The sequence below is a fragment of the Octodon degus genome, unplaced genomic scaffold (assembly GCF_000260255.1).
Source record: "Octodon degus isolate 3935 unplaced genomic scaffold, OctDeg1.0 scaffold00060, whole genome shotgun sequence".
In the NCBI taxonomy this organism is placed as follows: domain Eukaryota; kingdom Metazoa; phylum Chordata; class Mammalia; order Rodentia; family Octodontidae; genus Octodon; species Octodon degus.
The window spans coordinates 6,605,030-6,629,950 of NW_004524636.1; the positions used below are offsets into that span (position 1 = coordinate 6,605,030).

General features: G+C 41.2%; 1 protein-coding gene across 1 annotated transcript in view; it reads right to left on the reverse strand.

The window, feature by feature from the left end:
- Positions 1-11,734: 11,734 nt before the first annotated feature.
- Tmx4 (thioredoxin related transmembrane protein 4) overlaps positions 11,735-24,921 on the reverse strand; it is a 51,222-nt gene continuing 38,035 nt past the window's right edge. The window contains exons 7-8 of the mRNA XM_004634289.2: positions 17,065-17,128; positions 11,735-16,002 (exon numbers count right to left, since the gene is read on the reverse strand). Coding sequence (XP_004634346.1) covers positions 15,632-16,002; positions 17,065-17,128 — 435 coding nt within the window. The 3' untranslated portion in view covers positions 11,735-15,631. The remainder of the gene's footprint in view (positions 16,003-17,064; positions 17,129-24,921) is intronic.

Sequence of the window (24,921 nt, forward strand, 5' to 3'; positions counted from 1 at the left end):
AGAAAGAGAGGAGAGAGAGAGAGAGAGAGAGAGAGAGAGAGAGAGAGAGAGAGAGAGAGAGAGAGAAAAGAAAGTTCGGCTGCAGAGATAGCTCAGAGGTCTAAGCACAGGCTGGCAAGCTCAAGGGTCCAGGTTGATCCGCAGTACCACATGCCATGCCAGCCCCATGCTTGCTGGCCACTGAAACCAAGCATGGTGGCACACAACTGTAATCCCAGCACTGACTGGGGAGGCTGAGATAGGAGGATCACTACAAGTCCAAGCTATGTAGAAAGACTCTGTACCGAACAAATAAAAGAATTTTTAAAATTAAATAAAAAAACAAAGTTCCCCATACTGACTTGGATAGATCATTAATAAATATTCCTTCAAAGAAAGTGCCTATGTATAGGGGGAAAAACCCACGTGCTTTAATGGGAAATTATTATTATTTAGATCACAACTTTTGAGATAATTTCATTCTAGCATCTCAATGTCTCTAAGCAGTTTTAGTTTAGAAATGGAAAATGTCTTTGAAAATGAAAAATAACACACGCTTTCAGCCCATCAGAGTAGCTTAACCCAATAATTTCATCTTTCACGATCTTTCACATAAGTGTTCAACCTGGGACTTACAAACTATCACTAATTTCTCTCCCTCAGCATCCTCAGCTGATCTAGTAGTGAGTCTGATTGCTGTCAATGTTAAATTACAGCCCAGTTCCCAGCACAGGTTTCAACCATCACGAGCCAAGCCGCCATTCTTTCTCACTTAGACTAATGACCAGATGAGGAACTTGAAAAGTTTCTACCCTGCAATGGATTTCCGTACTACTTAGACCCACAACAGCTCCTTTTGACCAGGTGACTTTTGAGGTCTCACGCTCTTTTCCATCTCCTCGCACACACACATAGACACACACTCACTGTTGGCATTTCTATCTGTTCTCTTTCTTGCTTATTATTACTTGAAGCTATCAAAATTACTGGAGACTCAAAGCCTTTACAATCTCTTCTTCCCACTCTAAAAACACCTTCTGATTCTTTCTAGGACTGTTTCTCATTCAAAACTGTTGAAATGGCACCACTTGAGAGATGCCTTCCTTGATCTCCCTTCGAAAAATTTTGTGCTCCTTCCACAGGCTTCCTCCTCTTTTGTTTTCTTCACACCCTTCACGAAACCTTATGTCACCAGTCAGTTTGTGTGTTTGCTGTTACTGCCTCTTGCTAAGATGTAAACTCCTTGCAATCACAGGTTCATCTCTCTTTTCACATGGACTTCCCAGTGTTCCCAACAGGGTGCCATGGAGGAGTAAATAATAGCCCACTTTGGGGCTGGAGAGATAGCTCAGTGGTCTAAACACCTGTCCAACAAACACAAGAACCCAAGTTTGATCCCCAGTACTGCATGCCATACTGGCTCTGAAACCAGGCCTAGTGGCACACGCCTATAATCCCAGCACTGGGGGGGCTGAGACAGGAGGATCAACTCACATCCTAATCCTTACAACCTGTGACTATGTCACTGTTTCAGTGGGACTGTGCAGATGGGAATAATAAATTAAGAACCTTGTTGCTCTGCTCGGCCCTAAATGTAATTGCAAGAGTCTCTTACAAGAAGGATGTAACAGTGTCAGTGGGGAGGAAGACAGTGATCTGATGATACAATTCAAGAAGAAGGCAACACGGTAGGAGCCACGAAGGCTGGTGGCCCCTAAAATCTGGAAGATCCAGGAATCTGTTCTCCAAACCTCCAAAAGGCAAAAATGTCTTCAGACACTCTGCTTTTAACCCCATCAGATTCATGATGTTTGCCCTCCAGAACGAGATTATATATTTGTTTTACATTAAGCCACACAGTTTGTGATCATTGGTTACAGCAGGGACAGCCAACATATACAGATTAATTTGAAAGATTTTTTTAAGGAATCAATTCTTTTTTATTTTTATTATTTCTTTATTTATTTATTTGGTATGGAGTCTTACTACACAGCTTGGACTTGTAGTGATCCTCCTGCCTCAGCCTCCCCAGCACTGGCATTACAGGCGTGCACCACCATAACTGGTTCCAGTGTCCAGCACTGCATGCCCAGGTTCTGGGGCCAGCATGACCTGAAGCATGTGGGATCAAACCCATGTCCTTGTTCTCGCCAGGGAGGTGCTTAGCCAGCTGAGCTATCTCTCCAGCCCTAATGAATCAATTTTTACCAGAGACAAAACAATAGGTTGGAACACACATTGTATCTGAAGATTCACTCGCTTCAAATTTTATCTCCTAGTGAGAAAGTAGGTCAAAAGCATGTTATACCATCATTCAATAAATCATAGCTATTATTTTGTGGTTTATAGCTCCAAGAAAAGTATTAGCCCTCTGTTCCTTAACCCTGATTGCATATCAGAATCACTTGAAGAAGTATACTGCCAATGCTCCGTCTCCCAAAGACAGCTGCATAATATGCAGGGCCTCACAGAAAATGAAAGTGTAGGGCTTCTGAGTCACAAATGATTAGTACTCTCACAAGAGTGGCAGCACCATAGCACTGAAGCCAAACCCTGGCGTGCATATGTATGACTGTTCAAGTCACTTTTGCACAGAGCCCTCCTTCCCAAAGGACTCAGACATGATTATTCTAGGGAAACGGAGGGAGTTGGGAAAGAAAGGCAACAGGATTCAAAACCAAGAGAACTGAAGAAAAAACTGGAAATAGAGATTTCGCAAATGGGAAGAGGATTGAGAGTGGGAGGGAGCAGGGGGGGATGGGAGAAGAAAGGGTTAAAAAGAAGTAAGGTATGTGTGTGTAGGTGTATAAACTCCCTGAAATAAGTGTAACCATTATTTGCAGAAAACATGTACTAATAAAAATAAATAAAATAAAAGCTAATTTTTCTGGTATAAAACCCAGTTCAGAACAACAGACGTATTCCAACAGTAGAATTTCATAAGCCACACTGAGACCCATGGTGCCAGCAATGCTCTAAAGCAACTTACCTATAAGTCAAAATTGAGCTTCTCATTTACTATGGCCGACTGGAGCTCTGCCCTAATAGAATGTTAATTGCATCTCGGATGGCAAAAGGAAGAGATTTACTGAAATGTGGTGTTGGTTTTTGAGAGTGGCAAGGGGAGTAGGTAAATGCTACCCAGAAAGTAATGATGAGCTAGACAGTGAAATAACAGTCAATTAAAAGGAGAGTGAACTGTGTACATAATCTGGAGTCTGAGCCACGAGGCTAAATGACTTGAATGGTAGTACACCAGCAGTGGGTGAATGGATCTGGACCCAAATGTTCTAATGCAAAGTTAATGCTCGTATCATCTCAGGCTGTTCCTACAGAACACAAGGATCTAAATAGAACCTCAAAATCACAGTTAGAATTTTCAGAAAATGTATCTCAAAGACAGTATTACACCTCCAGGAAAACTGTTAAATACTAACTTCCACTTGGGTCATTATAATGGAAAAGCTCAAAGTGTTCATATTTCACTGTATGCTAAGCTCTTTAAAACTAAAACTAATTTAGGAGAAAGTTTCTGTGGGTTTGTCTCAGTTACTCTTCTCTTGTTGCTGCGACACATATCCGACACCCAAAATGAAGGAAGGAAAGGTTTATTAGCTCACAGTTAACGGAGGTGGACAGGCCTATGGCAGAGGGTACCCATTCATGGTGGCAACAAAGACCAAGAAGGCAAAGGGGGTGGCAGCATCTCAGGCAGCTAGACAGCCTGTCTCCCCTCCTCACATTGTAGTGCAGAGTATCTACCCAGGGCACTCACACCCAGAAACCCAGCACTGGGTCAAGAATCAATCACAGGGCTGGTGAGATGGCTCAGTAGTCTAAAGCACCTACTTAGAACAAGCTAAGCTAAGCAAAGCACAGGGACCACAGTTCAATCTCCAGCACCACATGCCAGCCAGCCCCGCCCCCTGGTGGGGTGAGCTGGCCACCCACACACTAAATAAATAAATAAATAAATAAGAATCAATCACAAACTCCAGAAGCTGCCCCCTGACTACATAGGCTTTGGGGGGGACACCTAGACACAAACTATAACAGGGTTTTAAAGTTGTGTGCCGCATGTGTGATAATATTTATAAATCTTATAACTATATTTATAACAGAGAAGACAATTGGTATAAGAATCAGAATTAATGTGGCTTCCAAGATCATTATTGCATGGTTTTTACTGTAGCCTTAAACATATACCAGATCTTAAATCTGACTGCTTTCTCCTTTACTTGCGATGCAGCAATGTATGCTTTCGGAGTTTTTACAAGAGAAGCCCACTAGTGCTCACCAAATTATATCACGAATACAAACTTCAACTAAATTAGAAAAGTTGTAACTATAAATCAGTCCATATTTTTGCAAACATTCCCAATGAGACCAAATTCTTTCTGATTTTGATTTGGCTTTTTGCTGTTTTTCTAAAACTAATTAACTAATTGATGGGGGGCTGTTTGTGTAGACAAGAGTGTAGTATTCAGAGGTGGCCCACTGAGATTTTTATAAATTGAAAATTGCATGCAGAAAAGAATACTCTAATTAATACACATTCTTTTAGAAACTCTTAACGGAAAGGAAAGAGGCAGAAAGAAAACCCTTTCTCATTTGAGAGTCATGATTGTGAAATTTTCTTTACACCTTTAAGGAAAACTCACTTCTGAGCAGACAGGAAAAACCTAATGAAGTGAATACCACTAACCCGGTAACTCACTATAATATCTTTCACTTAAATGGAATACATCCTATAAGTAAATACTGAAGAAAGGAGGAAAAAGCAGTTGTTTTCTATTAAACAGTTGTTAGATTAAAGATTCAAAGTATCAAATGGAAAGAAAGAAGAAAGAAAGAAAGAAAGAAAGAAAGAAAGAAAGAAAGAAAGAAAGAAAGAAAGAAAGAAAGAGGGTGAGAAGGTATCAAGCAGAAATATAGCCCACCGAGGCCCCAAAATGTATCAGCCATAAGTTAGAGCTATTTGGTGTAATGGGACAGACACCATATCTTAATCTGTGGGGATTTGATGAACCACTTCTCCAACAAGGGATAATATGACTTGTGACTTAGTCCTGTTCTGGACCAATTTAGGCCAATTCAGAGCAGTCAGGTGCAGAACGGGGGACAAACAACAACAACAAAAAATGAAAACTAAAGACGAGATACAACTAGAAAGACAGATGTAGGTAAGGAGAAAAATTGACGCATGGAACAAAAAAGGAAGAATAAGAGCGTGACCTCAAGCACAGAGAAAGCAAAGGAAGTCTCGTGAGGGAAGAGGAGGATGTGCACAAGCCGGGCTCATAAGAGCGCGTGCGCGCACTGGCCAGCTCTCCGACTGTGGGAATGGAGTGCTGACATCCACAGCCTAAGGGAGTCTATCTCCCGGTGTCCCTCCATGGATCCGTACCAGAAGGTTGTGGTGGAGCAAAGCTGCTCACTTCCTGGCAGTGGGGAGGTGGGGCACAGAGAAGAGCCGGCAAGGAAGAGCCAGAGACCGGAAACAGTCCCCAAAGTCTAGCCCTGGAGGTCCACCCAGACACGCTCAGAGGGGTGCTTAGTTAATCTTGGTGGCATCTTCAATCCAATTATGTATGTATGTATGTATGTATGTGTGTATGTATTTGGTTCTTACAGGGTCTCACCACACAGCTCGGACTCATGGTGATCCTCCTGCTTTCCGCATCCCCAGCGATGGGATTATAGTCATGCACCACTATGCTTGTCTGGCTCAGTAAGCCCTGAGCGTGGGCCCGGCACAGCGTGTGGTGCTGGGGTTGAACCTCGGTCTCTGTACTTACTTAAACTTGCCCAAGCAAGCACTTTAGTCTGCTAGGCCATTTTGCTACCCCAAGTCACTCTTTTTGGGGGTAGGGGTACTGGAGATCGAACAGTAGATCTTGTGCTTGCCAGAAAAGTGCTTGTGTCACTTGTGCCACTGAGCCAAATCCCTGGCCCCCTGTTAGAATAATAGTCATAATAACTGGTCACAAATAAATCTGTTAAACTCGTAAGAAATCTTAATGTATATAAAGACTGGGACTCTACTGTTTTCCCAGAGATAAAATTAAGTCTGCGTTTTATAGAATCACTAAATTTAGATTTTGACAGTTTGTCTCCATGTCTGCAGATCAGTGATATAAAACTGCTGCTGCGACACGGGTTAAACTGTTATATCCATATTGAGTATTCAGTACAGAAGCCAGACTCCTGGGACAATGGAACAGAGAAGGGGAACTGAGGAGTGGGCTCTGGAAATAATGCTAGAAACCACAGCAACGTGGCTAAGACTTCGACCACGTGAAACTAATCTGATGGTGGTGCTGGGGAAAGGAGAGGCATGGTTCTAATTTCAAAATTAGACTTATGGAGTAAATAGTCTTCATCAAAATTGAGACTGTCTTTAAAAGAATTTCCCTTGTGAAACTGCAAACTGGGTATCTGTGATGTGGTTTCAATTTCTGAAGAAATTCCCTTCTGTGGTTGTTAACAGAGAGAGGCACTTGGAGCAGCAGAGGGCTGCCATGTCCCACCAGTGAACGGATTCGTTCCAGAGGAACCTGGAAGGTGTCATGGAAGTCAAATTCAAGTAGATTCTCAAATCCCCAGAGCATGCTAATGGCTTCCAGAAACTGGGGAATTATGGGAAATATGCCAGTGGAAGGCCAAGTCAAAAACCACTGAGTTGTGACTTGAACATTCCACTAAAGCTGGACAACACACCCCAGCATCTAAAATCCTACACTGTGGGTGACTAACAAAGTACAAGCTAGGGAAGTTGCCCCTACTGTTATGGGTGGCTTAAAGAGCATGCGTCCAAGAGTGGCTGGAAGAATTTCTAAGGTTGAAAGGCTGCCAGGAGTAGTGGAATGAAGCTTGGCAAATCTTAGGGAAGCAGGTAAGTGAGTCAGCATTTGCTTCATTTTAATCCTAGTAAAGACCACATGAAATTTCACTGCTGGTGAAGCTGACGGAGGGTCATCTAAAGAGGCTCCCCTCAGGGGACTTGTGATGACTAAACTGGCTGTGATAACAAGAAAGCTCCGTCTTATGGAAGACGATAAGTGTGGTACCTTACCTCCTTGGTAAGTGTGGACAGAGTCCAAACACCAACAGAGACCTCCCCCTACCACCAGACAGCAGACAGTTCTTCCTGGGAAATGTGGATCAGTATGGTTCCAGTAGTTTCCTATGATGAGATCAGGAGAGACCCAGCATGGGTCTGCCCGTGAGAGAATCACCTCCAGCCTGCTTAGCCCTACTTGGAGGTCTACACATCACCAAGTGTTTTGTGTTTTGGAGGGGTTTTCAGTGGTAGCCTTCTCCATGTTCCTTGTGTGGGGAATGGGGACAGAATGAGAACACTACAGTTTCTCCAGATAGGGGGAGAAGTAGGAAGGTCCTTGCAAGTCCTAAATCTGCATCCTCTGGCCACAACATTTTGAAGAGGACAGTGGTATGTGTCAGCAGAGGCAGCTGAACCTGAAAGGTCCTTCTGTGACAGGTAGCTGACAGAAATTCTAATCTGCCCAGTGTAAACTAAAGAAGCTGTGGTGTGCAGACAAAAGTACCATTGGTACGCAGGCACAGTTTCCTTGAACAAGTGGATAAATTGGCCTCCTGTTCACCTCCTCTCTCAGTCAAAGCAAACTAGCTGTGATATTTGTCATTTACCACTTTCCTACTGTTGAATTGTTCAGTGATAAGAACCTTATAAGCTAAGACAGTGTACCTATGTAAGAAAGGACCTGTGAAAATAGGATCTTTCTCCAGAAAGAGTGAAGATAAAGAGGTAGTAGGGAAAAAAATGCTTGGGGAAAAGAAAACAATTAGCACACACATTTTGGGGACACTGGAGAATTTTGGGGAAAGTAAATGGAGGGAATAGCTTTGGGAACTCAAAGAGACAGAGATTGAAAAGAATATATAAAAACTATTTTACTTTTCTAAAAACATCTTTTTAAAAATTAGAGGGGCTGGACAGATAGCTCAGTAGAATAAGCACTTTCCTGTCAATCGCAAGGGCCTGAGTTCAATCCTCGGTTCCACAAAAAAAATAAATTAAAATAAAAATTAATTTGATACAGGGCCTCATTATGCAGGTCGGATTTATAGTGATCCTCCTGTCTCTACCTCCCCAGTGCTGGGATTACAGGCATGCATGGTAAGCCTACGGTTCCAGGGTCTGCATGGCATGTGGTACCAGGGATTGAACCCAGATCCTTGTGCTTGCCTGGCAGGTACTTAGACTGTGGAGGTATCTCCCCAGCCTCTATTTTACTTTTGATTGCTAGACTATGGTTCTTTGAAAGTAATAATGTACAAATATAAGGCTATATTAATCCCATGATTTTATTAGACCATGTCATAGCAGAGAGAGACATTTCCAGTCAATCTTACACAATCCCCATCTCTTCAGCATTTCCACAATTATTCGATTCTTCTTTCAGTTTTGAGCTTGGATCTCTATATGGCTATGTGATCTGTTTATTTGTGGTTCATCTTTATTCCTAATTGTGAGTTGCTTCTGAGACCCAACCAAATAAGGAGCCTCACAAGTTAAGCCCTGTCTCCCCAGCCAGAAAATTCTCAAGAACATCACTCAGCTTCTCAACAAGCTCATCTCTAAGAGAACAGCGCCAACCACCAGGCTAACCCTTACTTAGATCTTGGCCTGCTACAGTATCTTGTAAACCATGATATATCAACTACTTTGTGTATGAACTACTTTTTAAAATAGCTTTTATGGGCTTGTGAGATAGCTCAGTGGGGTAAGCACCTGCTTTTGCAAGTACAGAAACCAGGGTTTGATTCCTGGTCCTGCATGCTGCACCAGGGCCCTGCACCCAGTGCGCTGAGCTTTTGAACCAGGCCAGGCATGGTGCATACCTGTAATGCCAGCACTGGGGAGTCTAAAAATAGGAGCATCACTACAAGTACGAGCTGCGTAGTGAGACCCTGTACCAAACACATAAATGCAAAATAATATTAATAATAAAATAGCTTTTCTTGTCCTCATTCAAAGTATTTGTTACAGTTTCCTAGATCTGTATTAATGGGTATGGAAATTTCTATTATCCTCACTATAAAAATGAGGTACAGACAACTTAGGGAACTTGCTGAAACTAGCAAGTGATGTGAGCTGAGATTCAGCAAGAAAACCTATCCCACAAATGTTTTCTCAAGCATCTAATACATGTTGCTTCCTGGCAAAACCTGAGGAATGGTTCCATTCTCTATGTTTGTAAAATAATCCAGGAAGTGTTTCACAATCAAAATGTTCAAAGGGCCAGCTAAGTAGAAATTCTCTATGCGCCTGTCAACAGTAGAATGGATAAAGTGTGGCATATTCATAGTGAAATAGCACACAGGAATATACTAACTTGAAAAATGATTGAATAATATATGCAGGATGAACCTCAAAAGCATGACTTTTAGAGGAAAATGACTACTGTTTTATGTTCAAATCTTTAGTGCTTAAAAATTGTTAAAAGTTTCCATTTAACAATTTTATCTGAAGGATTGAGGCTAGTCTAATCCTACTGGTTTTAGGATAGCTTCTTTGTACAATTCGCAATTTTGGATTGTGAGTTTATCTTACATGGAGCTTTATCTGTGGGAATTTATAAGTCTGGCTGGAAGAGTTTTCAACAAAGTTTTGTGCTTGCTTTTACCAGTACACCAGCCTCACCTGTCATGCCTACTAGTCATTTCATAAGAATTTTTCATTTGACTTTGTGGTTTTGAGGTAATGAAAAATAGAAAAATATTAAATTCCAGATTTTATAAATTCTGGCTTGTGACTGATTTCTTAGAGAAGTCTACTGTAGTTTTTCAACACATAAAGTCGAGAGATTTTCTTGTAGGTTTTGTATGTTTCTGTTTTACCAAGGGTCTAGATGGAAATTTTGTTATGTGATTTTCAATTTCCCACCTTAAAACTTTTGGTTTTCTATGATATAAACACAACAATTTTCTGGAACAATAGCTTTCTACCACCACCACCACCACCACTCAGCCCTAGTGCCAGGCTTGTCTTTATTTACTTCATAGATTTTAGGCCCTGTGATTTTGAGCCTATGATTTTTAGGCCTATGAAGATTTTTATATCTTCATAGATTTAAGATTTTGAGCTTGTCTCTACCTTTACAAGGTCAGTTATATTTTACGCAGATTTCTGGTTTTTGCAGTGGTAGTTTTAAATTTTCTATTACACCATGTTGTTTATCAATTAATAATTCACATCATTAGCTCACTAAAAACCACCAATTTATAAAATTCCTTTGATCAAAAACTCATTTTGATCTAGACAACGCTCTCTTCTGATTTGTGTTGGATGTAAAATCAACATTTTGTTTGCATTTTATGAATAAGACAGTTCTTCCAGCTCAAGTATAGTCAGCCTGACTTCTTGAAGTCATTACTTAAAACTACCACTGTCCATGTTTGAATCAATGACCGAGGGCTTACCGTTCTGCTATAGTTTAACAGTAGACCTGCAGTTTTAAAATGAATGTCAATATTCTTGTATGAAATGCTGTTTAAAAGACAATGAGCTCTGTCACAAGACAGTAACCCCTACTTTCCCAGTCAGTAGAACTTTCTAGAGAAGGCCTAAATTACTTGGTGCCACTACTCTAATGCATGGCTTTGCCCATAGCTGGCTCTTGTCTATGGAGAGGGCAAAGATATGAAAGGTATTAGAATATGCTGCTGTGAGTCAAAAGAACTATAAGTGGATGGTCAAACCTATAATCTGCTAATTTTTAAAGCTATTTGTTGCAGCACTATTTCTGTTTAGAATTCCCACAGACAGCTAGTGTTTGAGAGGCATCCCATAGTGTAAATAACCTGTGATTTTATAAACTTAGCAGGGTGTCCCTGTGAAAGACAAATATTCTCTGGCTCTATCCTATGGTCTTTAACCTAGTAATTATAGAAAGTTATTTTAAGAAAGGGTCCCTACTATATCAGAATATAATGTATTCAGATGGCATGAAGCTTTTGAAAAGATGTTTAATATGATATGCATATTGAACAGGATCCATTTAGAAATATGTACGTAGCCTACAAACTACTGAATACCTGCCAGATTATGAAACTGGAGAATAAGAGAAAAAGCTCCTTAATTAGAAGTTGTGAACCCATCGTTCTAAATTAAACAAAATAACACTGAAAACCAAAATTTACCTGCTGGCTCAGCAAATAATCTCCACCAAGAATGGATTACCAAATTCATCTAAACTAAGATACAGATATCTAGTAGGCAAATAAACATTCTCAACCAGCTGCTGGGGGGCGGGGGAGCCTTAGTGTTATGCAAATTTAACCTTTTCCTACTCCTTCCACTACCATTTTTCCTGTAGAAAAATCAAATCCTCATTACTAAGCATATGTGAAGAACCACCCAACTTCCTGTGTGGTTTCCCATGGTTATAGTGATGGTGGTGGTGGGGGGAGGGAGGAGTCAGATGTAGAATAAGGTTTTCAGAAAGTTCTGGACCAGGTCAGCTCCATGTCTTGGAGAAAGAGCTGCAGCATGTGTCATCTGCTCCATCCCTGGGCTCTCCAGGCCTTCACAGAGAGTGAGAACTAAGAAGTCCATGCAATGAGTTTCTATAGGCAAAATAATAGGCCCCAGTGAGGGGAGTAGTGGCTCTCTGGACTGGTCTGTGAGCGGCTGAAGAGCACATGGTTTGGGTTTCAACTAAGCTGGGAGACAGGGAAAGAGGGAAACAGAATAAACACAGAGAAAAAATATTTTTTAACAAAGTTATATTTTAACTGCCTAGGCAAATGGTGTTTGTGAAAATACTTATATGAAAAGCAATACATCATTTTGATTTTACTTAGTCGTTACTGTCATGTTTTGATGAAAGTGGAAATTTACAATAAAATGAAACCATATGAGATCAAGAATTATGTACAATTCTGTGATCAGATGATCTGTAATTCAGGTAATGTCCTGCTTCAGACAATATCTTGATTGCTCATTTCAGTTGCTGCAGATGCTATTTGAGGAAGCAGAGTGCAAGGATAGAGAGAAAAACAATTAGATGTGCCAGGCTAAGTAATCTAGACCATTACAAGGAATATAAATAACAAATAGTACAGTACAAATAAGCAGTGCATTTAGTATAAAATTGCATTTCCACGAAGAAGCAGTCTGGTACCAAATGATTACACAAAAACATGTTAAAGCTATACAAGTCACACATACACGGTGTCACAGTCTACGTAAAACTTGGGTAAGAACAAGTTGTCTGAAGGCCACATCCCCTGCTGAAGCTACCAAAGGCTTTCAACAGAACCTCCTACTTTGGAACAGCTATTCAAAAAACTGCACCGTCAGGTTTCCTCAGACTTAATGACTCAATTATTTGGCTTTTGCAAGATAAGCTATAAGCTTCTCAAGAGGGTCAAACTGTAAGACTGAGGTAAAGACACTACACATGAAGGAACGTTTTGTTGGCACAGAAGACTTACATGAATAAATTTACATGAATACTCTTTAAAACATTGGTGTTTCTGACAGGATATATCTACCACACACCTATAATACTGGCAGGAGAAACACTGTAACACAGAGATGAAGGTCAGAGACTATCCACTGATACCAGCAAAAGCACAAGTCTTTCTTTCACTCCACAGAGCACACACTGAAATCTCAAGTTTACCCTTTTCAACCCTTCCATCTCTTGAATGTTTCCCATCCTATAAAGCAATATACACAGTATCAACTTCATACCTGAAGTACTTAACTAATAAAAAGTATTACATAAGTCTTCCTTTAAGTAGCAGTTTTTAATCATCTACTCCAAAGGTATTACATGATCAGTTCTGAATAACATACACTCTAATCATATAGTGACATCCAAGCTAACAACAAGGAGTCTGGGCCATTAAAAATCTGCCTGCGGTTTTCTCAAGTATCAAAAGTCAATCTGTCCACCCTTGTTTCCCTTTCACTCCAGTGGTTATTTCTGGCTAATAGACAGCAATCGTGGCCAGAAATGAGGCTGTCAGTGCGGCCACACAGCGCACAACCTGTGACCTGAATAGGCCCTGTCCTTAGCCATTTGAGGGTTACCTCAAAGGGAAAGAAAGAGGAGCTGGCTGTGTTGTGCTGCAGGATGAGATCTCCAAGCAAACCAGCTTGGCTGCAGATCTATCGAGAGAGCAATGACACAAGACATCAATGGAGAGGTAATCTCTGATATCACTTTCTGTCACTGACAAGTCACCCCGCTCCAACTACCCACACATAAAGTGTTGTGCACTCGCTCCACAATCACTATTTTTATTTCATTCATCCATTTTTACACAGAATCATATTCTATAATTAAATGACTGAGGATGCAAGGAAGCAATTTCTTAAAAAAAATTTGAAGCAAAATCATGTTTCCATGTACTTGACACTAAACTTATTATCAACAGGAAAAATCTCAATGTCCTAATGAAATGGTGAGCTAATTTTAAATTTAAATTATTTTAGGTTGACTTTTTTCATTCAGTTTTATATTCATTAAGAATTGACAACAAACAAAAAAATTGAAAACAAATGTAAAGGCTTCAGTTAGAAAGGAATTAAATTAGATATGTACTTTGGTCACTTGCTAGAAAATCTTTTTGCAAGGAAAAATTGCTTCTCATGGACAGATACTTAAATTTTTACTGAAAATTTTACTGCAAGATATTCTCCCCACTTTCCAACTTCAGAAAGTATTGCACATTCATTTGTTACTGCTGTTGTTACAGAATAAGGTACTGTGTAGGAAACTGGAAACTAGCCTTATCTGTCCAAGCAACAGGGTAGATTGTTTCTGCATGCCCCAGCCCCCAAAAAACCCCTAAAAATTGGGGGTGGGCCATGTAATAAAAAAAAAAACTATAAAATCTTTCTATATTCTCTAACCCGGAACTTGAACTCATTTCTGTTGATTGTGAAAGAAATGCAGGGACTGGAGGCAAGGACAGCTCAGCTTTGATCCCGAAAAGCCTGCAGGAACAGCACTCTGGGCAAGAACAAGGATTCATGAGCAGGAGCAGGGGCAGGGTATGGGCACATGTCAGGCTCTGCTGGTCCCCAAGTTTCAGTGGTGGCCTTAACATGAGGTCACAATGCCATCTGTGGGCACATTTCTGGCAGCTTCCAAGCTCCTCTTTCCCTGCGCTGGAAGAGGAAGCTGCAAACTGAGTTGGAAACATGAAAAGTAACCATAGGCTCTCAACTTTGTCAGCATAAGAAGCTTCACTGTGCAAGCTGTGTAGCAGCCTTGAAGGGCAGTGCCCTTCAGAATCTCCTCACGATGAACCCTCTAGTCACAGGATGTCCAGATAGAAATGCACTGCATGTTCCTTTTTAATGATGACAGAAACTCTTCAAATTTTATAAACCTGTACTCATTTTACTGTCTGGACCCAAGGGCATAGGATTGACTTCAGGCATTTTTCATATGCTTGGAATCTAATTTTATGAATTTACTCTAAGACATAAATCAAGTATGAGAAGTATATAGATGGATTTGTAAAAGAAATTGGGCTCCCTGGGCACTTACGGTAGATTCAGTAGTGAGAGGTTTACAAAGACACAATTCTCTAGAAGATTAAGGAAGATGGAAAACAAAATCAAGTTTTCTCTCCTCAGTAGTGACTTGGATTAATTTTTTCACCAAAAGCACATCACTGAAGGAAAACAAGAAATGGTTTTTCAGTTATTATTAAACTGATTCAAGACCCAGGGAACTCCTTGAGATGGAAACAAAACAACAGAGCACTCAAGTTTTCTTGACAAGACTACCTTTTACTGGCAAGACTTAGGGCACTTCTGACTTTAAAAAAAAAAAAAAATTGCTAAAGAAAGTTTTGAAAGAAAAAAAACAAAACTACTACTGCATATTGGCCCCCAAACATTTTAATCTGCTGTGTAAAATCCCCATTTCCTTCTGAATCTCCAAAGGTTACACCAGTTCATTCGAATGCCTGGCAATCAGCTTCCCGAACTTTGGTTACGGCTCATCTAAACCTTACAGCCAGACGACACGTGGTGGCTGCCGGCCCTGCTGCGGTCTTTGAGTCCTCTCACGAAGGGGTAACTGTGAAGCTTGGGGCTCCGTCAGCCACAGTAAAATGCTTGGAGAAATACAGGGAAGAAATCAAATGTAACAAAGGAGATTGCAAGAGCTTGGGGGACTTCCGAGCTCTTTCCCAAAATTATAGCCAGAGTGCTCTCAGTTAAAATGTCTGGCACAGTGGTGCCTGATGTTTTGTGCAGTTTGACAAAAACAAATACAACATGGAAAGGAAGCAAGATCTCTGCTGCACTTCCAGCATGCTCAGAGTGAAGCTGCTTTGCTTTCATTTGGGGGCCTCTTTGTCTCTAAAAGGTGCTAATGAGGGAGGGGGTTGGCTCTTCTGGATAAGACTCCAGCCAGGTAAATAAACTTGCACCTTTCCCAAGTCCTCAAACAGATCCTAACACCACTGGTTTGCTGTCTCCTGATTGTCAAACTTGAAAGATTCTCCTCAGATGGGATACACAAGGCTTACTGCCATGAGACCACATGACACTGGCCATCTTTTAAGAAAAGCTTGCACATTCAGGGAAAAGTTAAGGATTTGGTATAAACTGCAGACCAGAGGGAAGTTGTGAAATCTACAGCGCTTTAGCAGCATGCTGACTCTTGCGCTGCCTCAGGGAGTCCTCCGCCACCTCCGTGCCGGCTGAGGAGGGCAGCCCAGGGCTGTCTCCTTTAGTCTCCTCAGGTCCTGCTTCCTCCTGGGCCACAGTGGCCTCCGGCAGGGAACCCTGGTCATTGGCATCACTCCTCCCCTCATCCACGCCAGCAGCCACACTGTCCCCTTCCTCCTCCTCCTCCACTTCATCCTCATCGCCAAGGTCTTCTTTCTCCTCTTCATCATCTAAAAGGCTGTCCTTATTTTCTTCTTCATTCCAATCATCCTTTTCTTCTTCCGCATCCTGCAACTGTTCAGCTCCCTGAGCCTCCTCTGATCTCTGATTTTGCTCTGCAGAGAGAAAAGAGAAAAACACTCCGCTTAAACAATGGAAATTCAGTACTGAGTTATATTTAGCTGTGAAATGAAACAAAGGGATGGGTGACAGTTTTCTCCACCTTAAAGTCCTAGTACGTTATGACACAGGGCAGAGTGTCTAGTGGGCAGCTAAGTCTCACTTGGGGTTTCTGCAAGCCACTGTGGGGGCCCTAATTGCCTACAATGACTTCAACAGAGCACAAGGCATGGAGGGCGAGGTTTCCTTCACGCGCTGCATTTTTTACCTTTTTGAAGGCTCAAAAACATACTTGGTCATGGTGACTGGCACAGGAGAGTAAGGAGAGGTGAGCCAATCAGAGTACTTTCCAGGGACTTGGAGCCAGGGTCTGCAAGGAAGGCCTTCTTCCTCATCAGGGTTGTTAAACTAAGATGCGAGCTGGGACTGGTAGCAGCCACTGAGTGAGCCCACGGGAACAAAAACCTACCATCACTGGGGCTGAACTTGATTTTTGATTATGGCCTAATAAATCTCATTTTCTCCCAAGATTGTTAAGATTAGTTTTCTGTCTCATTTAAGAATTCTAAACAGAAGTCTCAAAGCCTCAAAAATTTCAAAACCAAAAACAAATATGAGCTTATGTAAACTCCCAATAAAACCACCAAACTACATAGTGCAAATAGGAATAAAGACATTCAAAGCCAAGGCCATTCAGTCCTAGGTCAGGATGGAGCACAGCAAGGGTGTAGGGAGGCTGCATCTCACAGGACTTAGTGCAGAGGCATCATGACACACAGCAGAAAATCAATGCATGTGAGCTCCCACCGTCTTGTTCCAATAGGAATGAGGAAAAACTGCCCATTACATAACAAAGGGTATAAATTTCAGGGAAAAATAATGACCAATAAGAAACATTTTATAACAGGAAGAAAAAGAATCCTTGTCCTAATCCACCTAAAGAACATTTTAAGGAATTGGATAGTGGTTTGGTCACCTAGCAAGTCAAGGAAAAATTCAGCATCTCCTAAAAGCATTTCACAGAAATTACAAAACTATTGTGCCACATGAATACTTACCAGAATGTTCAGATAAATTCCTTGGAAGTGGCACATAGAAGCATTCTGATATCACCACCAAGACCTGGAGGTAAGAAAAGTGACTGTTAATAGTTATTACCAAAGGGCCTCAAAATCAGGCCTTGCCTTTATAATTAGATATTCTTAGAAGAAAAATAATTAGCAGCTGGTCAAAAGTCTTCAAAATGGCATGATTATAATTAAGAATCTCCTACTTTATATGTACCATAATACAGAAAAGATCCACAGTCTACAGAAAGCCCACTATAAGTAAGTGCATCAAACATTGTAAGAAAACAGGCACGAGCAGCTGAATCTAGAATTGTCTCCTTAAGAATAGCATTTTCAGCCAATAAAACTGCATTTGAGCTGCCCCATATCAACAGGTAGACCCCAAGGGAGTGGAAGAACACATTAGAGTCTGGAAGCCTTGAAGCACCGTAAGAAGCTTCTCCACTGACCATCTGTGAGAAAACTCACTGACTATGTTTATATCCTGGGCTTTGCCTCCGACTGTCACTGAACAAAAGTCCCTTTCTATGTAAAAACATGTCTTTGTCAGGCCTTTTCAGGGCAGGATCTGCCCAGTCCATTCTCATATTGGAGACCAGCCAGCTCCGCACTGATGACACTGAAGACCAACAAGGCAGAGTCACTTAGGGCCACTCTCCATCTGTGATTGAGCACCACGTAGACAGCCACCCAATGCTAGAAAAATCTGCGTGCTTAGAAAGTGACGCATTTCTCCTTACACCACTTAACATGGTGGTGCAGGTCCAGCAGTTGGGAGGCTGAGGCAGGAGGATTCCTGAGAGTTTGAGGTCTGCAAAACCACATGGAGGGACCCTGTCTTAAAGTAAACAAACAAGCAAAACATTTCCAGTGCCCAACTAACTTTTTCCCAATTAGTGGGCTTTCTTGTTACCCTGTTTGCTACAATTTTTCAGTAAGATGAGATACCAGTTATTGACTGTTTCAAGTATTTCCTGTGTAGTTTGGTTTTTGTTCATAAACTCTCTGCTTACCACTATATCTTTAAGATTTCTACTTTCTCCTCCAGTAGATTTAGGGTTTGTTTTAATAATTAGATCTTTGATCTATTTTTACTGTAGTGCGTGGTAATACACAAGGGTCTAATTTTAGCCTACAGCATGTGGAAAGCCAGTTTTTCCAACATCATTCATTAACAAGGCTATCTTTCTTCCAGTGAGCATGTTTGGACCCCTTGTCAAAAGTAAGGTGACTGAGTGTGTTGCCAGTTTAATTTCAAAGCAACACAGAGAATAACCCTGAGCCCAGGGTGTCCTTCGTTGTCTTGGGTCAGAAGTGCCAGCAGGAAAAGAGTAAACCTGTCCCTGGAGGGTAAAGGCAATGCTACTGAAGAGTTACAGCCAGCACCCTGTGAGTCTCCACTGCTTTGGTTCAGCACTGACACCAGGAGAGTCAGTCCAAACCCTGTGTCCCCTCCATTGTCTAGCAGGACGAGTGAAAGTAGTGTCAGTGGGAAGAGTGTCAGCCTGTACTCCTGGAGTCCTCCACTGCTTCTGATGCACAGTGCTAGTGGGAGGAGTAGGTGTGTGACCCCTCCATTTTCCCAGGAAAGTGTTTCCAACCTGAAGAAGTGGACAGGTTCCTAGATACAATCAAATTACCAAAACTAAATCAAGAAGATAAAAAAATTCTAAATAACCAATAACAGCCAGAGAAATTGAAAATGCAATTGAAGATTTACCAACAAAGAAAAGCCCAGGCCCTGAGGATTCACTGTGGAGTTCTACAAAAACTTGAGAGAAGAACTAATGCCATGAATGCTGGAACTCTTTAAGGAAATTAAAAGAGAAGCAGTACTTATCATGTTATTTCTACAGGCAAGTATTACCCTGATTTCAAAATCAGAAAATATGTAAATAAACAACAAAGAAAGAAAACTATAGGCCAATTTCCCTAGTGCACATAGAAGAAAAAACCTTATAAAAAATCCTTAATAAAATAATGGCAAGCAGAATGCAGCAAATCATCAAGATTATATATCATGACCAAGTAAGATTAATGCCAGGGATACAGGGATGGTTCAAAACTAACACAAAAATCAATAAATATAGCGTTACATTTAACAGTATAAATATAAATATAGTGTTATATTTATACTATATAAATATAGTATAAATACACTATATTAACAGAGCAAAATACAAAAACCACACGATCATCTCAAAAGATGCAGAAAAAGCTTTATAAACAAAGTCCAACACTTACTCATGATAGAGACCCTACAGAAAACTGGAATAGATGTTCTTTACCTCAATCTTATAAAAGCCATCTATGGAAAACCAATGGCTAATATATTAGATGGCTAATAAATGAAAATAAGGAACAAAACATGGATATCCATTACCACCACTCCTGTGCAATACAGTTCTGGAAGCATTAGCCAGAGTAATTAAAAAACAAAAAATAAAAGGGATAAGGATAGGAAAGGAAGAAGTTAAATCTATTTACAGACAACATGATATTCTACATAGAAGATCCCCAAAACTTCTAGAGTTAATATACAAACTCAATAGTATAGCAGGACACAAAGTTAACACTCAAAAGTCAATAGCATTCCAATACACAAATAACAAACTTACAGAAAGAAAAATTAAGGAAAACACACTCTTCACAATATCCACAAAAAAGAAATACTTAGGTATTAATCTAAGAAATGATGTCAAAGATCTGTAGTGAAAACTATAGTACCCTAAAAAAATAAAGGGCTGGGGAGATAGCTCAGTAGAATAGCGCCTGTCTGGCAAACCCTAAATTCAATCCCTGGTCCCTGGTACCGTGGGGGGTGAGGGGGGAGAAAGGAAGAAAACTATAGTACCCTAAAGAGTCAGACTGAGGAGACTATCCGAAAATAGAAAGATATTCCTTACTCTTGGATAGGAAGAACCACCACAATGAAAATGGTGGTCCCCAAACTGCTATATAGATTTAATATAATCCCAAGGAAAACACCATTAACATACCTCACATTCCTGAAATTTATTTGGAACCAGAAAAGACCTAAAATAGCAAAAGCAATTCTGGACAACAAAGGCAAATACGGAGCCATCACAATTCCTGACCTAAAGTTATACTATAAAGCTACTATGATAGTCAGCATGATAGTGGCGTAAAAACAGACCTGAGGACAAGTGGAACAGATTAGAAGATACAGACACAACTCCAAACACACTCAACCATCTTAATCTTTGACAAAGGAGCCAAACATGTTCCCTGAAAGAATGGTGATGGAAAAACTGGCTTTTCGTGTGCCAAAGACTAAACCTAGACATGTATCTATCACAATGCAGTAAACTAAAGTCAAAATGTATCAGGGATCTAAATATTAAAATACAAATTAAATTTACTGGAAAAGAAAATAGGCAGAAGTCTTGAAGGCCTGGGGGTAAGCAGAGACTTCATGAACAATTCCCCAGCAAGGGAAATACTGCAAAGAATCAGCAAATGGGATCGATCTCAGCTTATTTGAAAACTTTTGCACAACAAAAGAAATCACAAACAAAGTGAAAAGATAACCCACAGAATAGGAAAAGATTATAGCCAGGTTTCTCACAGAAAAAGGACTTATATCCAGAACACAGAAAGAATTAAAATAAGGCCGGCCAGATAGCTCAGCTGACTAAAGCACCTGCTTAGGCAGACGCAGGGACCAGGGTTAGATACTCAGTGTGCTGTGCCGACCCTGTCCCTAAGGCGCACTGAGATGATGACTGACACTGGGCGTGGTGACATGCCTGTGAGCTGAAAACAGGAGGATCACTATTAGTCCCAGTCAGATCTAGTAAGACCCTGTAGACTCTGTACTAAATACTTAAAAAAAAAAAAAAAAAAAGGAATTAAAATAAATCAGATGCCCCTCCCCCCAATTCAAAGACCCAATCCAAAAGTGGCATTGGAAATGAATGAAGAAATACAAATGGCAAATAGGTACAAGAAAAAATGTTCAGCATCACTGGTCATTTGAGGGATGCAAACTAAAACGACAATGAGATTCCACCTCACTACAGAAAGAAGGCCATCATCAGAAAATCAACTTACAACAAATGCTGGAGGGTCTGTGGAGAAAAAGTAACCCTTTTCCACTGTTGGTAGATGTGTAGACTGCTCCTCAAAAAACTGGAATTGGAGGTCCATTTAACCCAACTTTTTACTTCTGGGTATCTTCCCAGAAGAATTAAAATTATTATGCCTCAGTGCTATATTTGCACCCATGTTTGTAGCAGCACAGTTTTTAATAGTTAAATCTTGGAAACAACCCAGATGTTCATCAACAGAAGAATGGATAAAAAAAAGACACAATTTTTTAAAAAATATAATAGAGTACTACTCAGCCACAAAAATAAAATGGAGTTCTTTATATATAAAAGGATATAACTCAAGAACAGATTCATGGGTGAAATAAATCAGACCCATACATATAAACATTGTATTGTCTCCTTCATGTGAAAAAATGAACAATAAGATCAGAAATGTACAATAGATACTGTGAATTAGGAGAAAATTGTTCAAAAGAAAAGACATACACTTTGATGCTTAAGAGATTACATCCCATTATTGGGTGGCAAATGATGAAGAACTTCTCTGGAAGAGGAGGTATTAAGGCCACAGGCCTTGTAGGAGAAGCTGGGCAACGCCCCCCTCCCACTATCTGTGTACTTTAAGCTGCCCTGGGTGCGATCACCAAGGTTTGGCAACCACAGAAGGCCCCCAAAGGCCTGGCTGAAGAGACTCACAGGGGAGGTGGTGAGATACAGGAAGGTGCCATGTGTTAAGAAATAACAGACTCCACACTGTTTGCTGTGTCTTATATCCAGATGTCCCCTCAAAGCTTCATGTGCATACAGGTGGGATTTTGGGGAAGGAGGCTGGATTGTGGGTGTGTTACACTGGATTAAGGGTGTGTGGTAATTAGATTAGTCCACAGATTGGTTTGGAATAGCTCTGGGTGTACATGGTGGCAGGGCCTACCCTGGGTGTGAGTGACACCAACCTACAGGCTTGTAAACTGGATAAACCAAAAGGGTTCAAAAGAAAGGCTGGCTGTCTCCTGACTACCCTGTCATAGTCTGTTCCTCCTCCGCCAGGCCACCCTGCACTGGAGTCAGCCAACCAGGGACTAGATCGTCTACAAACTGTGAGCAAAAAGAAACCTTTTCTCTTTTAACTTTTCCAAGTAATGAGAACAAAAAATAAAACACCATTAAATTGATCTGAACTGCAAAGAAAACATTTCTCACATGATAGGCATGTGTTTACAGCTAACTATTCACAGGGTATAATGTGGTTTTCTTATTTGTTCTTTTATCTTATCCTAATTTCCCCATGGAAGGGAAAGTTTTGGTCCTGACATATGATAAGGTCAGAAGAAACACCTTCTAACAATAAGAGGTATATCATTTTCCCACAAAGCCTAGGAGTGAATAAAATGTACCTGTGATACACATGAGGCTGGCTGGGCCTAGGCCCAAAAAATGATTCACAGGACATCTTTGTCACTCTTGTCTTGCATTAGCAATATGAGCTCAGACAAATCAACTGTTGTCCAGCTCGCAGCATACTCAAAAGGATGAGACTGGACCACATGATGGCCACATTCTTTTTATGTCCACCACTGCAATGTCCTACGTAAGTCTTTGGGAATCCCTCTCACCTTTTCACTAGATTGTCTCATACAGCACTATTTAGAATCAGGACCTACAGGAGAAATGGTGTCTTCCTGCCATTGACAATAACTTTCAGTTCTCAGATGCTACCCGCAGAGGTGCACAAGGACAGCAGGTGGGTTTCACAGAGGGTGGCATCCACTCATCTGATTCTAGAGGAGACAGGCACTGTGTTCAGTACTGTTGCAGGCAGCCAAGTTAGACAGAAATATTATAAGCAGTCAGACAGGGCCAGGCCCTCAAGGAGACAAAATGAAAGACAAGGTGACTTTGCAACTTGAAAGAGACAGACACTCCCATATGGGCCACACCTCAAGACCAAGACAAAAAGAGGAAGCACAGCTACATACTTCCCTAGGGATGGGCATTAGGGATTGATATTCTAAATAGTACCAATCAACTTAAAAGAGCCCAAATGAGTCACTAGCCCACCCCCCAACAGGAAAAGACCCTGTTCCATATTCGCGCCCACTTGCTATGTGACTCACTTTCCCATTTGATACTTGATTTAATCAATTTTACCTGAACAATGGTGTTTGTAATCTCATTGGTTGACCATAGTTTGGTCCCACCTCATGCCCAACTAAGCAAGTTCCCATGTCTTCTCCACCACCTTAGACCCGCCTCACCACATGGTTTTCCTCTATAAAAGTCCCTGCAAGAGACAACTTCCTGGGGTGTGGGGGGAACTACCCACTCGGCCCCCCATCCTGTCTCTCTCTCGGGACAGGGGCTTTCTTTCTCTCAATAAATATATTCTGCTCATAACCTCTGTTTGTTCCTAAAATTCATTCTTCGGTTTTAGAGAACACAAACTTGTGCAGGTCAGGTCCAGAGACTGTTTTTCCCTATGTCATTTGGAGGTTTCCTATATGGTTTGGAGGTCACCCACCCGAGACCAGTTTTTCTCCCTGCATCAGTACCATCTAGAAAAAGATATACTTAAGCACCAAAATTTGGGCAGTGCCTCTATACATAAAAATGAAATAGAGACAAAGAGGCAAAAAGCAAGGCTGGCCTTTCATTTTCCTGTGACTGTGCAATTTGAGCCCAAAAGCCATTAAACCTAAGCCACTAGATCACTGTCTTCTGCTTGTCCGGAACTTCACTGTCTCCCAGCCTCCAGGGCACAGTCACTGACAGCTGGAAGTAATGCTACCTGGGTGGTCTATGGACTGTCACTAGGGATCTCTCTCATCTTTGCGGAAAATGTAAAACATATACTTGACTATAAAACTGAGCATTTTGTTTATATGTGATAAGTTCGGGCCCTAGTGTGAACTGCTAAAATCATTGTGGTGGTCATCTACTATGGCTAATGCCCTTAAACCAAAGGCCTGTGCTCCCAGGACCACCTCCTGCTTCTTCTCCAACTCAGCCCAGGCCATAATTTCCTTCCATCCTTTCCACTGCCTCTGGGTAGAGCCCAGTCAGGTCCTCAGGTCTATCCAAACATCCCCTCCAAACGCCACCCCGGCAGAAGGCCATAAGAGCCTCAACCTCCCTTTGGCTAGTAGTCCAGAGAGAGAATTACTTAACCTCCCCGAATTCTCTCTGTGTACTAAAAGAAAAAAAGTCCCGTTCACTTTTTCCTTCTGCCTGTTTCTCTGTTGAAAAACACTCATGTGAAAAACACATATCAATATGTAAAAAAAAAAAAAAATAAGAAAAATATTTCAGCAATACCAGACTCGGTCAAAAAACAAATAAAAATTTGGGCTGGCCAGGTAACTCAGCGGATTAAAGTGCCTGCTTAGGCAGACTCAGGGACTAAGGTTCACTGAGAGGGTGATGATACTGGGCGTGGTGGCGCATGCCTGTAATTCCAGCACTTGGGAGGCTGAAGACAGGAGAATCACTAGGAGTCTGACCTGTGTAGTGAGGCCCTGTAGACCCTATACTAAACACACACACACACGCACACACACACACACACACGCACACACACACACACACACACACACACACACAAAGGAAACAAAAGTTAAAGTAGTAGACTGACTTTAATTTCCCATTTTTCAAAATTGAGGAAAAAAAAGAACTGATGTAACAGTCAAGCAAAGCAATAACTTAATTAATAATATGTCTTAGGGGCTGGGGACATGGCTCAGTGGATAAGCGCTTACCTGGCAAGCGCAAGGGCCTG